This window comes from Gracilinanus agilis, chromosome 5 (assembly GCF_016433145.1).
Source record: "Gracilinanus agilis isolate LMUSP501 chromosome 5, AgileGrace, whole genome shotgun sequence".
Lineage (NCBI taxonomy): Eukaryota > Metazoa > Chordata > Mammalia > Didelphimorphia > Didelphidae > Gracilinanus > Gracilinanus agilis.
In genome coordinates this window covers 179,076,321-179,088,669 of record NC_058134.1, presented here as the reverse complement: position 1 = coordinate 179,088,669, position 12,349 = coordinate 179,076,321, and the positions used below count along the sequence as shown (strand labels likewise).

The following is a 12,349-nucleotide window of genomic DNA, read 5'->3' as shown; positions in this document are numbered from 1 at the left end:
GAAAGTCAGGAAGTTCAGTGGATTGAAAGCCTGGCATAGAGACTAAAGGTCCTGGGTTGAAGTCTGGTCACAGGCACTTCCTAGCTGTGTGACCCTGGGCAAGTCACTTAACCCCCATTGCCCAGCCCTTACCATTTTTGTACCTTGGAACCAGTACACAGTATTGACTCTAAGACAGAAGGTAAGGGTTTTAAAAAAATAAAACAAAAAAACAACCCTGGGAGGTTGCTGCTATCAAAACTGAGGCAGGTAAAGGATTAGGTGACTTGCAGAGGATCTTCCTGACTCTCGGCCCAATGCTCTCTCTGCTGCACCACTCGGCCACCCTCTGCCCTCTTAGACATATATATTGTCTCCCCATAACTTGTCTGTGAGCCCTGGATTACTGCCAAATCTGTCTTGCTCTCTTCCCAGACTTTACAGCAACCACCCGAAAGGGAGGGCTTTCCTCCGGCCGGGTACCACCTGCCTCTGCTCTCATCACCCTAAGTCGCTCATCTCCTCTGCCTATCCCGCATCTCCTCACAGATCTCCCTTCTGGGCTCCGAATAATCCTGAGGACTGGTCCAGAGTGATGCTCCTGGTGACTCCTTGTGGGACGGCGCTGTCCCCTGTGCTGGTGCTTAAACGATGGCTCCCTGCCTCTGGAGGAAGCGGTGAGATCCCCCCAGCCCCCAAGAATCCCCCAGAGCAGCGCCCGGATACCTCTCCTCCATCTCAGGGTCTGACTGATGGCACATTTATCCCAGTGACAGGCATCACAAAGCCAGAAGGGACAGCTAAGGAGTCAGGACCAACAAACACCACAGCAGACAAACGAGGCAAAATGGAGAAGGGGGAAATGGAAATCCCCTACCTGGGCTTCCCAAGGACAGAGGCACAGCTAAACTATCCAGCATAATAAGGAAGACCTGGGAGGCTCCAGGGTGTGACACGGGAGCTAAGCACAGGGGATCCTCAAGGTCCCCAACAACTCTGCGATCCTGCAATTCCACATGCACGGGGCCTGGTTCTTTTTGTTTTTTAATATTCTCAATCCTAAGAGCTAAGCAGAATTTCTTACACTAGCAGGTTAATTAGCAGGTATCGAATGAACAAAGGAAAAGATGTGTTATTTTATTAGCTCTCCAGCGACGTCAGCTCAACCACTCCTTACAATATCTCTCAAAGGAAGAAATGTCAATAGTGTTGTTTAGGGGGGAAACTTACTGTTTCTCCGGTTGTACAACTGCAATCTTTCTCTTCTTTTGTACTAGAAAGAGCAAGCAAAAAAGAAAAAAAATAGAGAGTTCCATTATTCTGGCATTCAGGCGAGTGTGCCTTAAGAAAGTACTTATAAAAATATAATGGCCTTAAGTTAACATTTTTAAAAGAGAAATGTTACTTATGTTGCAATCATATATTAATTTATATGTAAACTATAACATAAATAATATTCATATATTTACATATGTATAAGATTTTTTATTTTTATATTTATCATATACATATTATATTTAGGTATTATATAATAAATATAAAACATATATAAGCTCATATAAGATATTAGCTACTCAGAAACATGTTCTAAATAGGACAGAACACATTTAATATTCTGACTGCATGGTGTGCTATATTTTAAATCTTCTTTTAAGAAAAGGCAGTAGAAAAACTCACAAATATTGTACCACACAGAAACACACTGTATTCGTTACAAGCATGATTACCCAGCATGATTTTTTTCTATAAAAACTATAAAGGCTGAATACTATTGCTACACTTCTATAATCTCAATTAGGTATTTTTTTAACTAAAATATATTTTGTTCTTTAAAAGGGCCAGGTTGATGCATTTTAAATTTCGCTGTCAAATATGAACATAAACAGACTGATTTTTTTCTCATTTGAGGATATTTTTCTGCAAATAACCCATTTCATTTAGATTTAATACTGTCTATTCTTCAACTTAATAAAATTAGACCATCACTTCCTGACACTTATTAATTTTGGCATAAACTAACTCTCTCTCCCCCCTAAATAAGCAGAAACACCAAAAGCTGTGAAAATTGGAGAAAAGTAGAATATACTTTGGATTATTAACTGTAAGTCTTTTTTTTTTCCTTTTGGGTCTGGACTTCTGATGTCAGTGAAATAGGGTGCTTTTGGTATATATACAAGCCCTCTCTCATTACCTCCACAGACCTTCTTTGTCATTGAAAACCCTCTAGTTTCAGAGGACTGCCCAAAGTATTGAAAGTTAAGTGATTTATATAAGGTGACAATGGCAGTATGTGTTGGAGGCTACAGTTGAACCCTTTTTTTCCTATCACTGGAGTTCCAGCCTTCTATACAATATACTATAGTATGAGGGAAAGAGTAATGCTTCTGGTTTGAATTTTGCCTCTGAGCCACTAAGAAATCTAGTCCTAGGTTTCTTCAACTTTAAAATGAGTGTTGGCCTAGATAACCCCTGAGGTCCCTTTCAGAGAGCTATCTATGAGCCCAAATGTTTATTTGTACGAAATGAAGTTAGTAGTAACAAATAAGGCAGGATCTGGAGATAATTAAGATAGTCAATATAACTCACTCCCTTTGGTTCTTAATGTTCAGTTTCCATAACCAAAAATTACTATCATCTCTGAAATTTTAGAGTCAATGAGTGATCTAGAATTCTTCTTATAATCAAAGCCTGTTAAAATTAGGGAGCAAATACTAAAGACAGCAGGTTTCAAAGGTGTGGGAATACCATCACATTCACCTTTAATTTATGTAGCCTCTCCACACAGAAAAACTCAAAAGGTCTTTTACAGAGAAGAAAATAAACACACCCAATTTAGTGGAAAAAGAAAATGTGGATCAAGTCAATGACAGCTGATACTGGTGAAATCTGAGATTGTCCATAAAGGGCAACACTACAGAACTGATGTGAGAAAACTCCATCAATCAGGCAAAAACACCAGCTGCTGGGGATGAAAGGCTTCTTCTCATCTTAAAACACCAGCAAGTGGTGGTTTTGCGAGAGGGGGTTTCTCAAACGGGAACGGGAGGCAATTCAAAAGCCACCTCATGCTCCACACTTCTTTGGTTGCCAAGCTTAAGTGCCCCTCTGCCATTCACGGCAATCACTCTGGTTCAAGCCCTCGTTATCTCTCACCTGCAGGACTAACTGTAAATACCTCCTCACCGATCTTCTGTAGCCAGTTCTCCTCTTTTCACACTGTGGCTCACATAATCTTCCTACTGCACCAGGCTGAGCCTAGCACTCCTCTAATTACCCCAATGTTTCCCACTGCCCAGGGAAGAAAGTATCAGTCTCTTATCTTCTTACACAACAGCCTCTGGATTCAGGCACCAAGCAATCTGTCCAGCCCTGCCTCACACTATTTCCCTTTACATATGCTATGTTCCTGGCTAAAGTGAACTACTCTCTGTAGCCCTAGTATTCATCCCTGTGGTCCAGCCTCTCCCTTCCTCTTGTCTGTCTCTGTCTCTCTATCTCTCTTTCAGTCTCTCTGTCCCTCTCTCTGTCTCTCCCCCTTTCCTTCTCTCTGTATATCCCCACTCCAGCTCTCTCTCTCTCACTCTCTCTCTCTTTCACACACACATTCTTCTTTAACTGATCCTTAGCCAGTGAAATTTCTGTGTGTACTTTCAAGCCTTTGCCGGGCTCTCTCCTCCCCAAGGGATCCTTTCTCTAGTTAAAATTTCTCACGACCCCTTAACCAGACATGTCATTTTCAGTAACCACCTTTTCTCTTTAAGTCACAGTTATTTTACTCCATTAGAGGACACTTTCCTTAAGTCTCACTAAAACAAGGGCAGTGTGTCTTTCTTTGGATGCCTAGAGTCTAGGAAATTGTCTTATCTATACATAGAAAACATTTAATAAATGTTCATTCTAAAAATGAAGATTCCAGGACAACGTCTTTTTTAAACCCTAACCTTCTGTGTCAGAATCAACGCTGTGTATTGGTTCCAAGGCAGATTGAGTGGTAAGGGGTGGTTAAGTGCCTTGCCCAGGGTCACAAAGGATAACTTTCAGGAATATATTCATGCATCTAAGAACTGACTCCAGGGGGGAAAATAACACACTTCCAAAAAGAGGGCTTTTCAGTCTCTGAGTGTAGCAGCATTTGGGAAGGTTTTTATAATAATGAGCAGGTAAGGTGTTCTGAACTTCTGATAGAGAAAGCCTGATGGAAAAAGAAGTTGTTTAGTAGCCTATCAAAGAATGTGATGTATTTTCTGTTTTTTTTAATTGATTAATTTATTTAATTTAAAATCTTTTTTCATGATTCATTATTAATTTTCTTTTCCTCCCCTCTTCCCTCCCCCCTCTTGTAGCCGTTGCACGATTCCACTGGGTTTTACATGTATCATTGTTCAAAACTTATTTCCATATTATTAGTATTTGTAATAGAGTGATCATTTAGAGTCTACATCCCCAAATCATGATGTTTTTTCAAGGATAACAGACTTATTCAAACTCTTCTAATTCAAAATGTCAAGGACATGCAACCAGATATTTAATGTCCTTGAGTCCTCATAGCTCTCATTGATATTTGAAACAATTATGCAATCAGGTTCAAACAACAAACATAAAGATGAGCATAAAGTTTTTTAAAATAACATTATTTAATATTTATCATCTCCTTTATAAGTGTGCCCTAAAGATTACTCAAGATTTCCAGTCACCTATAAGAGTTATCCTATGCATCTGATCTCCTGCATTAGGATGTGAGCTCTTTGACCACAGGCACTATTTCTACTTTTTTCATTTTTATCACAAAGTGAGTAGGCCCAGCAAAGATGGGAAACTTTGTTCAGATTGTAAAAACCAGTTAGTGGTCAAACCCGGCCTCAGCCACTTCCCAGCTGTGTGACCCTGGGCAAGTCACTTGACTCCCATTGCCCACCCTTACCACTCTTCCACCTATGAGACAATACACCAAAGTTAAGGGTTTAAAAAAAAAAAACAAAACCAGCTAGTGGTATTTGAGGAAGCCAAGAGTCATAGTGGGTTATAATATTAAATTAGGACTCAAGAAAGATCTGAGTTCAAATCTTATCTCAGACATTAGCTGTGCAACTCTAGCCAAGTCACTTCATCTTCCTCAGCCTTAGTTTCCTACTCTTCAAAATGGGGATAAAAGCATTTACCTAATAGGGTTGTCATGAAATTAGATGGGCAAAGCAATTTGCAAACCTTAAAGTGCCATATAAGTGTTAACAATTAGTAGTAGTAGTAGTAACAGAATTACTTTTGTGGCTAATTACATTTTAGAATAGAATCGCAGAAAAAAGTTGAAGTGAGAACCTCAAAGAAAAGAGAAGCAATACTGCAGTAAATCCAGAACCTGGGCCTGTGGAACAATACCCTTTTTATTCCTTTATTAGTCATGAATTTTTATTTTATTCACAGATATGGCAGGTAATTTTTTCATGTTTATCTATTATGTTTATAATGTGACCTTTATAACTAAGTCACATATTCATTTGGAGATTATCTTGGTATAGCATGTGAAATAATGGTCTAAATCCAATTTCTTCCCTATTGCTCTTTCCTCAATGTTGACACACTATTCATATCTCTACCATGTCCAATCTCTCTCTCATGGCCAGACTTCCATGGATATTAGAAGCTCAGCACTTATATATATTTTAAAATATTATTTATATATTATATTTATTTTATATATAATATTTTAAAAACATATCCTATTTATAATATATAATAGATATGTAATAACAAATACATTTATAAATAGAAATATAATATCATATATACTGATGATGGTAGTAATGATGATGACGACAATAAGACTAAGGCCACTTTAGGGCAAGATAGACCTGAATACATGCTCCATCTCATGAAAAAATTTTAAAGTTATTGTGTACACGGTAGTTATTTGTGCATGGTGAATACATTGGGAAACAAAAGAAAAACATCTTTTGCTGTCCATACAAATTATTTCTCTGGGGTAGAAATGAAAGGAAGGAGGAAGCAGCATTTATTAAGTACCCACTATATTCCAGGACTGGGCTAAATGCTTGCCAAGTACTATCTCATTGGATCCTCACGATCCTGAAGGTAAGTGCTGTTCTTGTCCTTACTGTATAATTGAGGAAACTGAGGGAGACAGAGGAGAAGGGACACCACTCAGCTAAGCAGCTGTCTCTTGCTGGATTTGAACTCCAGGCCTAGGGCTCTATGCCCTGCCCTGGCTCCCCAGATGCTTCTTTGCACTTTGGAAAATGCCGCCTGTCATCCTTGGGAGTTCTTATTTATTTTTCAGGAAGTCCCTGAGCAATCCCTCTAGAATGAAGATACACAGAAGATGAGAAGGATCACAGACCCAGAAGTCAGAGGAGGCCTGACAGTCTTTGTTTGGGGATTTGGGCAAGTTATTATTCAGCCCCTCTGGGAATCCATTTCTTTGTCAAAAGAAGGAAGTGAACTACTTCTCCAACTTCTTCCACTCTTGAATTCAGTAATTATATGATCCCTGAAGTACATGGAAAATAATCTGGGAAGGACAAAAAACTACATCTTTTCTTTCGGCCTTTTGGGGCACATTCAACCCACCAGCTGGGCATGAACCCTCAGTCAAAATCAAGCATCCATAAAATGATGAAAATAATAATTTTCAAGTTTTGGTTTTGGGTATCTTTATATCGGGGATTTTTAAATATGATGCTTTTATGAATTCTTTGGGTCATAATTATGAATTATTGTTATTCTTATTTATTCCTATTTAATGATAGTTGATTGTTACTAATTCAATTATTAATCTTTTAGACAAAACCTCATGAGAAAAATTATTCACTCCCCAACATCAATAATGTAAAAAAATGAAGCAATGATATAGATTTCACTTAGACCCTTTCAAACTGACAATCTAGACAGAGACGTTAGAGACGGTAAATTTGGAGTAAGGATTTCTGGTGTCTGTATAATTTTGTAATATTTGTAAAAATATTGAGCACAGTGCCTGGCACCCAACAGGTTATATAGAAATGCTTATTCTCTTCCCTTTCCCCCACCTCATGTCCAGCCTGGGAAATGGCCAATAATGACTGCTCGATGTTCAAGGGATGAATGGGAAAAAGAAAAAAAAAAAAAGGGAAATCAACTCATAGAAAGACACCGTAGGATCATGACTCCAAAACTGTGATAAACTCCCTTTATATAGCTTTCCACAGTCACTGTACTTACAAACAGCTTTATGGGGTGGAGTTAAAGGATACCCATTTGCTTCACACCAGCCAACGGGGAAGATGTCCATAGACTCTACATCCACAATATACTCTGGAACAGGAGGCTGCAAGCCTGCCGTGGAAAGAAGCAAAGTCATTAATTACACATCTCGAAACATTCTTCACCAGCAAGAGAAATGAAATTATAAGAAATAACAGAATATCTGAAGAATAATGTCCCTCAAAGGATTAGGTAATACAAATCCTTCACAATGTCAAAAACAAGTTATTAGGTTTAATTTGGCAGATAATTCCTGTTTTCACTGGGAATGATTCCACTGATCAAGTTCACCATTCATCTGTGTTAGAAACTCTGACATGAAAATCTGATCATTTATAATACATAGCAAGTTCAATCGTAATGTCGTTGTACCAATAACTGACGCTCTAAATTTCCTCTAGACGAAGCCATAGGGAAATAATTTATTTGCTTGGCACCCTGCATTGATACCACACCAAATGGATCTTCCTATTTATACATTGTTATTGTGTGTTGTTTTTTTTTTTAATTTGGTTCTTCTCTATGCTAAAGAACATAATTCTAATGGAGTAGGTGAGGCCATTGTTTCTTTCCTTTTAGGAAACCAACAGACAAACAACAAGATCATCCAACAGTTTTCCATCTCGCTTCATTAGTTACAGTTGCTATTTCACTTATTTGCTTATGTCCTAGGAGTAGCATCCTTTCATTTTTATATTGGCAAACTCTGCTCTAGGAAATATCATCCCTGAATGTTGGATCTCTGACTTAGAATGGATGTCAAAATCCTAAGATTGTGAGTTAGCATCTAATCTATCTGTCCTGAAACACTCCAAATCTATTCACTATTTGGTCACCATCTGAAGATTTCCAGTGACAGAGAGTATGCCACCTTTCATTCACACTTTGGAGGAAGCCTCTCCTTCCTTACACCAAGGAACAATGCGTTCTTTAAATTCTACCCATCACAACTATTTCTTCCTCCTGAGACCAAGCAGAACAAGTCTAACCCCTTCACTGGTCCTACAAAAAACCTGAAAGCCAACTACTGTGTGTTCCACTCTCCCCCCCCCCCCAGTCCCAATCTTCTCTTCTCCAGGATAAATACTTCCTCCAATGGTCTGACTCGCCTGCGGCAACAGAATGAACTATTAAGAAACTCAATTTCAGGTTCTGCCCTGTAGGAACCACGGGCCAATGTGCCCACAAGAGAGCCGTGAAGTAAGAGAGTGAAGCTTTTTAAAGCAACACTCAGAGAAATGGCAGAACAACAACATATCCTATGAATGTTATACCCCATGTTATGCTTTATTAATTACCTTACTGAAAAATATTTACACCTCAAGAAAAAAGGGAGATTTCTGGGGGTTTAACGGCAGCGAGGTGGTACAAATGGAGAGAGCGTGAGGTCCAGAGTCACCAAGACTCATCTTCCTGAGTTCAAATCTGGTCTCGGATACTTTCTGAGTGAGTCACTTAACCCTTTTTGTCTCAGTTACATCATCTTTTGTAAAGTGAGCTGGAAAAAGAAATGGCAAACCACACCAGTATCTTTACCAATAAAAGCCCAAATGGGATCATGAAGAGTCAGATGTGACTGAAATGAGCAAATGACAACAAAATAGTGTAGCCATAAAAGAAGAATTTGATTTCTTTGTCTCTTCAAAGCAAACAAAGGACATGATTCTAGACTCCCAGTACCATTTCCCAGTTAATCTAGGAAAAACACCATAATCCAAATTCTTGACAAATCCTACCCAATAAAACCTAATTCTCTCCCTAAGATCTTCACATAGAAACTACAGGTATATGCACAGAGGGGCAAAAGAATGTGTGGGAAACTTTATTCTTCTGCCTATCTGGGTATCTGCTATTGTTCTTTTCTACTAAAACCAAGAATATTAAAGATTTATTTGTCTTTTTTTTGTTTTGTTTTGTTTTTGTTTTTTTAAAACCCTTGTACTTCAGTGTATTGTCTCATAGGTGGAAGATTGGTAAGGGTGGGCAATGGGGGTCAAGTGACTTGCCCAGGGTCACACAGCTGGGAAGTGGCTGAGGCCGGGTTTGAACCTAGGACTTCCTGTCTCTAGGCCTGACTGCTCACTCCACTGAGCTACCCAGCTGCCCCTATATTAAAGATTTAAAGCTGAAAGTAAATAATAAAAATTTCTCTCCCTAACCCTCTCCCATAGAAACTATAGGTATGTGCACAGAGGGGCATCAGAATGTGTGGGAAACTTTATTATTCTGCCTGAATATCTGCTATTATTCTTCTCTACTCAAACCAAGAATGTTAAGATTTAAAGCTGAAAGTAAATAATAAAAATTAATAAAGCTAATCCTAAGCAATAAACATAGAAAAGACAGTATCTCAAAGGAATTGCTAACTTATCAGGTTGACTGAAGTCACTTAATAAATTCTTGATTGATGGCCTGCAGTTTCACCAATATACTAAAGTAGACTTGTGAAGCAATAACTTCTTACAGGATTCTTAACTACCTCATCCTGTTTAGCAATGGTAATTTTGCTTAGTTATGAAATGAGGAAAACAGTTGCGAAAGTTCAGCAAATAAGGGGAAATCTATTCCAAGCAGATTACTGGTAAAAAAAACAAGTTTAGAACTCAGTAGTTTTGTTTTGTTTTGTTTTTCCCAATCAAAGAAATAAATAATCATCTTCCAGAATGCCTATACAGAATTAGTCATTCTTATGGAGTACAAAATACTTGGAGGGAATCCCAATGACTCTTGGACCACAGATCCAAAGATAAGAGATCTATAAATAGCTAGGCTACTGAGTCACTAACTCTAACCACTTAATCATTTTGCATTTGTTTTTCCAATGAAATGAAAATGAAATGGTGAAATTCTATTACAACATGCTTATTATTATGCCAACTCATATTACGAATTAAATGATTTCCTTTCCCTTTATGAAGAAAATGTCTAAAATAACAGTAATAGCTTGATAGCCTGTTTTTTAATAAAAGTGCTAAGTGTAGTTCCTAATATTTATAAGAAGTTTCCATCCAATTGTTTTTGATTTACTATAAAAATGGTTTGAGTATTGCATATATCAATCAATGAGCATTTATTAAGCATATATAACATTCCACTCTGCTAGTTGTTGGGATGCAAATACATAACTAAATCAGCTCTTGCTCTGTAGGAATGGGGGCATATAGAACATTTTCACACATAGAGAGTTTATGCAAAATAAGTACATAATGCCTGGAGATGGGAGGAGAGGGCTGGAACAACATGGAGAATCAAGGATGGCCTCCTGAAAGATGGCCCTGGAACTGATCCATGGGTCCATGAACTGAGAAATGAGCCAGGGGTGCCCAGAGGCAGAGGGAAAGAACTCCACGTTGTGGGGTGGAAGGTACTCTGCCAAGGTACTGATGTGGGAGATGGAGAAGGCATGTATGGAACAGCAAATAGGCCAGGAAAGCTGAGCACAGAGTACATGAGGGGGAGTAATGTATAATCAGTCTGGAAATATAGGCTCGAGACAGATTGTGAAAGGCTTTAAATACATCACTTAGCGGAGTGTGTGCTCTTAACCTAGTGTTAAATAAAGCGACTGACATAGATAAAATCACTCTGAAATATGAGTCAGGTCTTCCTAAGCACATATACACATTACCATTATTATTAGTTACCTTGAACTTTCAATTTGTTCTTAAAGGCACAAAATTATTATAATTATTATTCAACTCTGACTTTCTTTGCTCAAGTCTACCATAATTTGATGGGCGTGTAAGTTTAAGCAAAAGAACAGGTTTTCTGGAGCATATTTTTCAACAAAGGGTACTGATTAAAAATCATTCCAGTCCAACATCTAACTCAGTTGGCAAAAAGCAATACCAAGTAATAAATTTTAAAAATGCCTGCAAGTGCCTAAATAACTGCTCTAAATTAATGGAACCCAGGTGGAAAAGAGACTTTTGCTCTTCTGAAAATCTTGATTCCCAAAGGTGGCCAGAAATGGAAAACTCTTCAATGCCTTTATCCCTTTATAGAAACTGTATCTTTTATTCTCCTCAGGAAGACACTGCTAAAATGATTTGAAAGGAGAACATAAACAGTGCTTGCTTTACAACTGCTCCATGTATTCATTAACTCTTCAGATTCCATTTTTAGACTGATCTATATGTCCAAATTTGTACTTTGCTACAAGCGAGATATATAGTGATCAAAGGATTTTATGTTAAAGGCAACCAAGAATGTGTTTTCACTTTCCATTTAATTTTTTTCTGAACCTTATCACTGAATCACCACTTAGCGTCTTATTATCCATATTTATTTACCTGTGTCAAACTGAAAATCTTCACATAAAAAATTATTTCATTACAATCATTCTATCTCCATGAAGGCCACTTTTTTACTTCAGTCCTGAACCCAAGCCCCTTAGACTACGTACTCATGAGTCACTCAGTAAATAATAACTGAGGAAAAAGTCTGTTACTTTTTGTAAAGCTCATTTAAAGGTCACATTAATGAAGGCCAAATTACCTTCAGGAAGTGAAGTAAGCCATTTCCGGAAGTGGCAGGCTACTTCCTTCTTAATGAGATAAAAATAATAAAGGATCTAAGAATATTTTCTGATGCATGACGATCCTGCTAACTGCTGTGGTCCATTTTTAGAGCTTAAAAGAATTCTATTCTGTGACATTGGAGGGGAGGGGTATGTCCTCAGATCAGCTGATACTTTCATCTTCCAAAAAAGCTCTAATTGCCCTCCAAACAGCAATCAATGCATCATGGCATCATTTGACTGCTGACACACAAACAACTCAGGATGAGAACAGAATTCAGTCTAGTTCTATTTAGGAAGTAATTCAAGTAATACTGGAGCAAAAAAAATGAAAAAAAAATGTAAACAGCTGATACATCCTATTAATTTATTCAACAAGCATTTGGTAAGGTTCTATTACGTGCCAGGCCCTTTGCTAGGTCTTGGGGATACAATGAGACAAATAAAAGAGGGCTCTCTCTGCCTTATAGGAGTTTACACTTTGTCTATGTTGTGCCTTCCTCTGAAAGGACAGTTCAAATGACAGAGAAATCAGTTTTCTGAGTTCTTAATGAAGTCATATTCAAGATAGCAGCTAAAAAGTGAAAGCAGAAG

General features: G+C 38.0%; 1 protein-coding gene across 1 annotated transcript in view; it reads right to left on the bottom strand.

Annotated features, from left to right (window-relative positions):
- Positions 1-12,349, bottom strand: part of SFMBT2 (Scm like with four mbt domains 2) — a 279,653-nt gene that overhangs the window by 55,727 nt on the left and 211,577 nt on the right. The window contains exons 12-13 of the mRNA XM_044679668.1: positions 7,195-7,308; positions 1,210-1,252 (exon numbers count right to left, since the gene is read on the bottom strand). Of these exons, the coding sequence (XP_044535603.1) occupies positions 1,210-1,252; positions 7,195-7,308 (157 nt within the window). The remainder of the gene's footprint in view (positions 1-1,209; positions 1,253-7,194; positions 7,309-12,349) is intronic.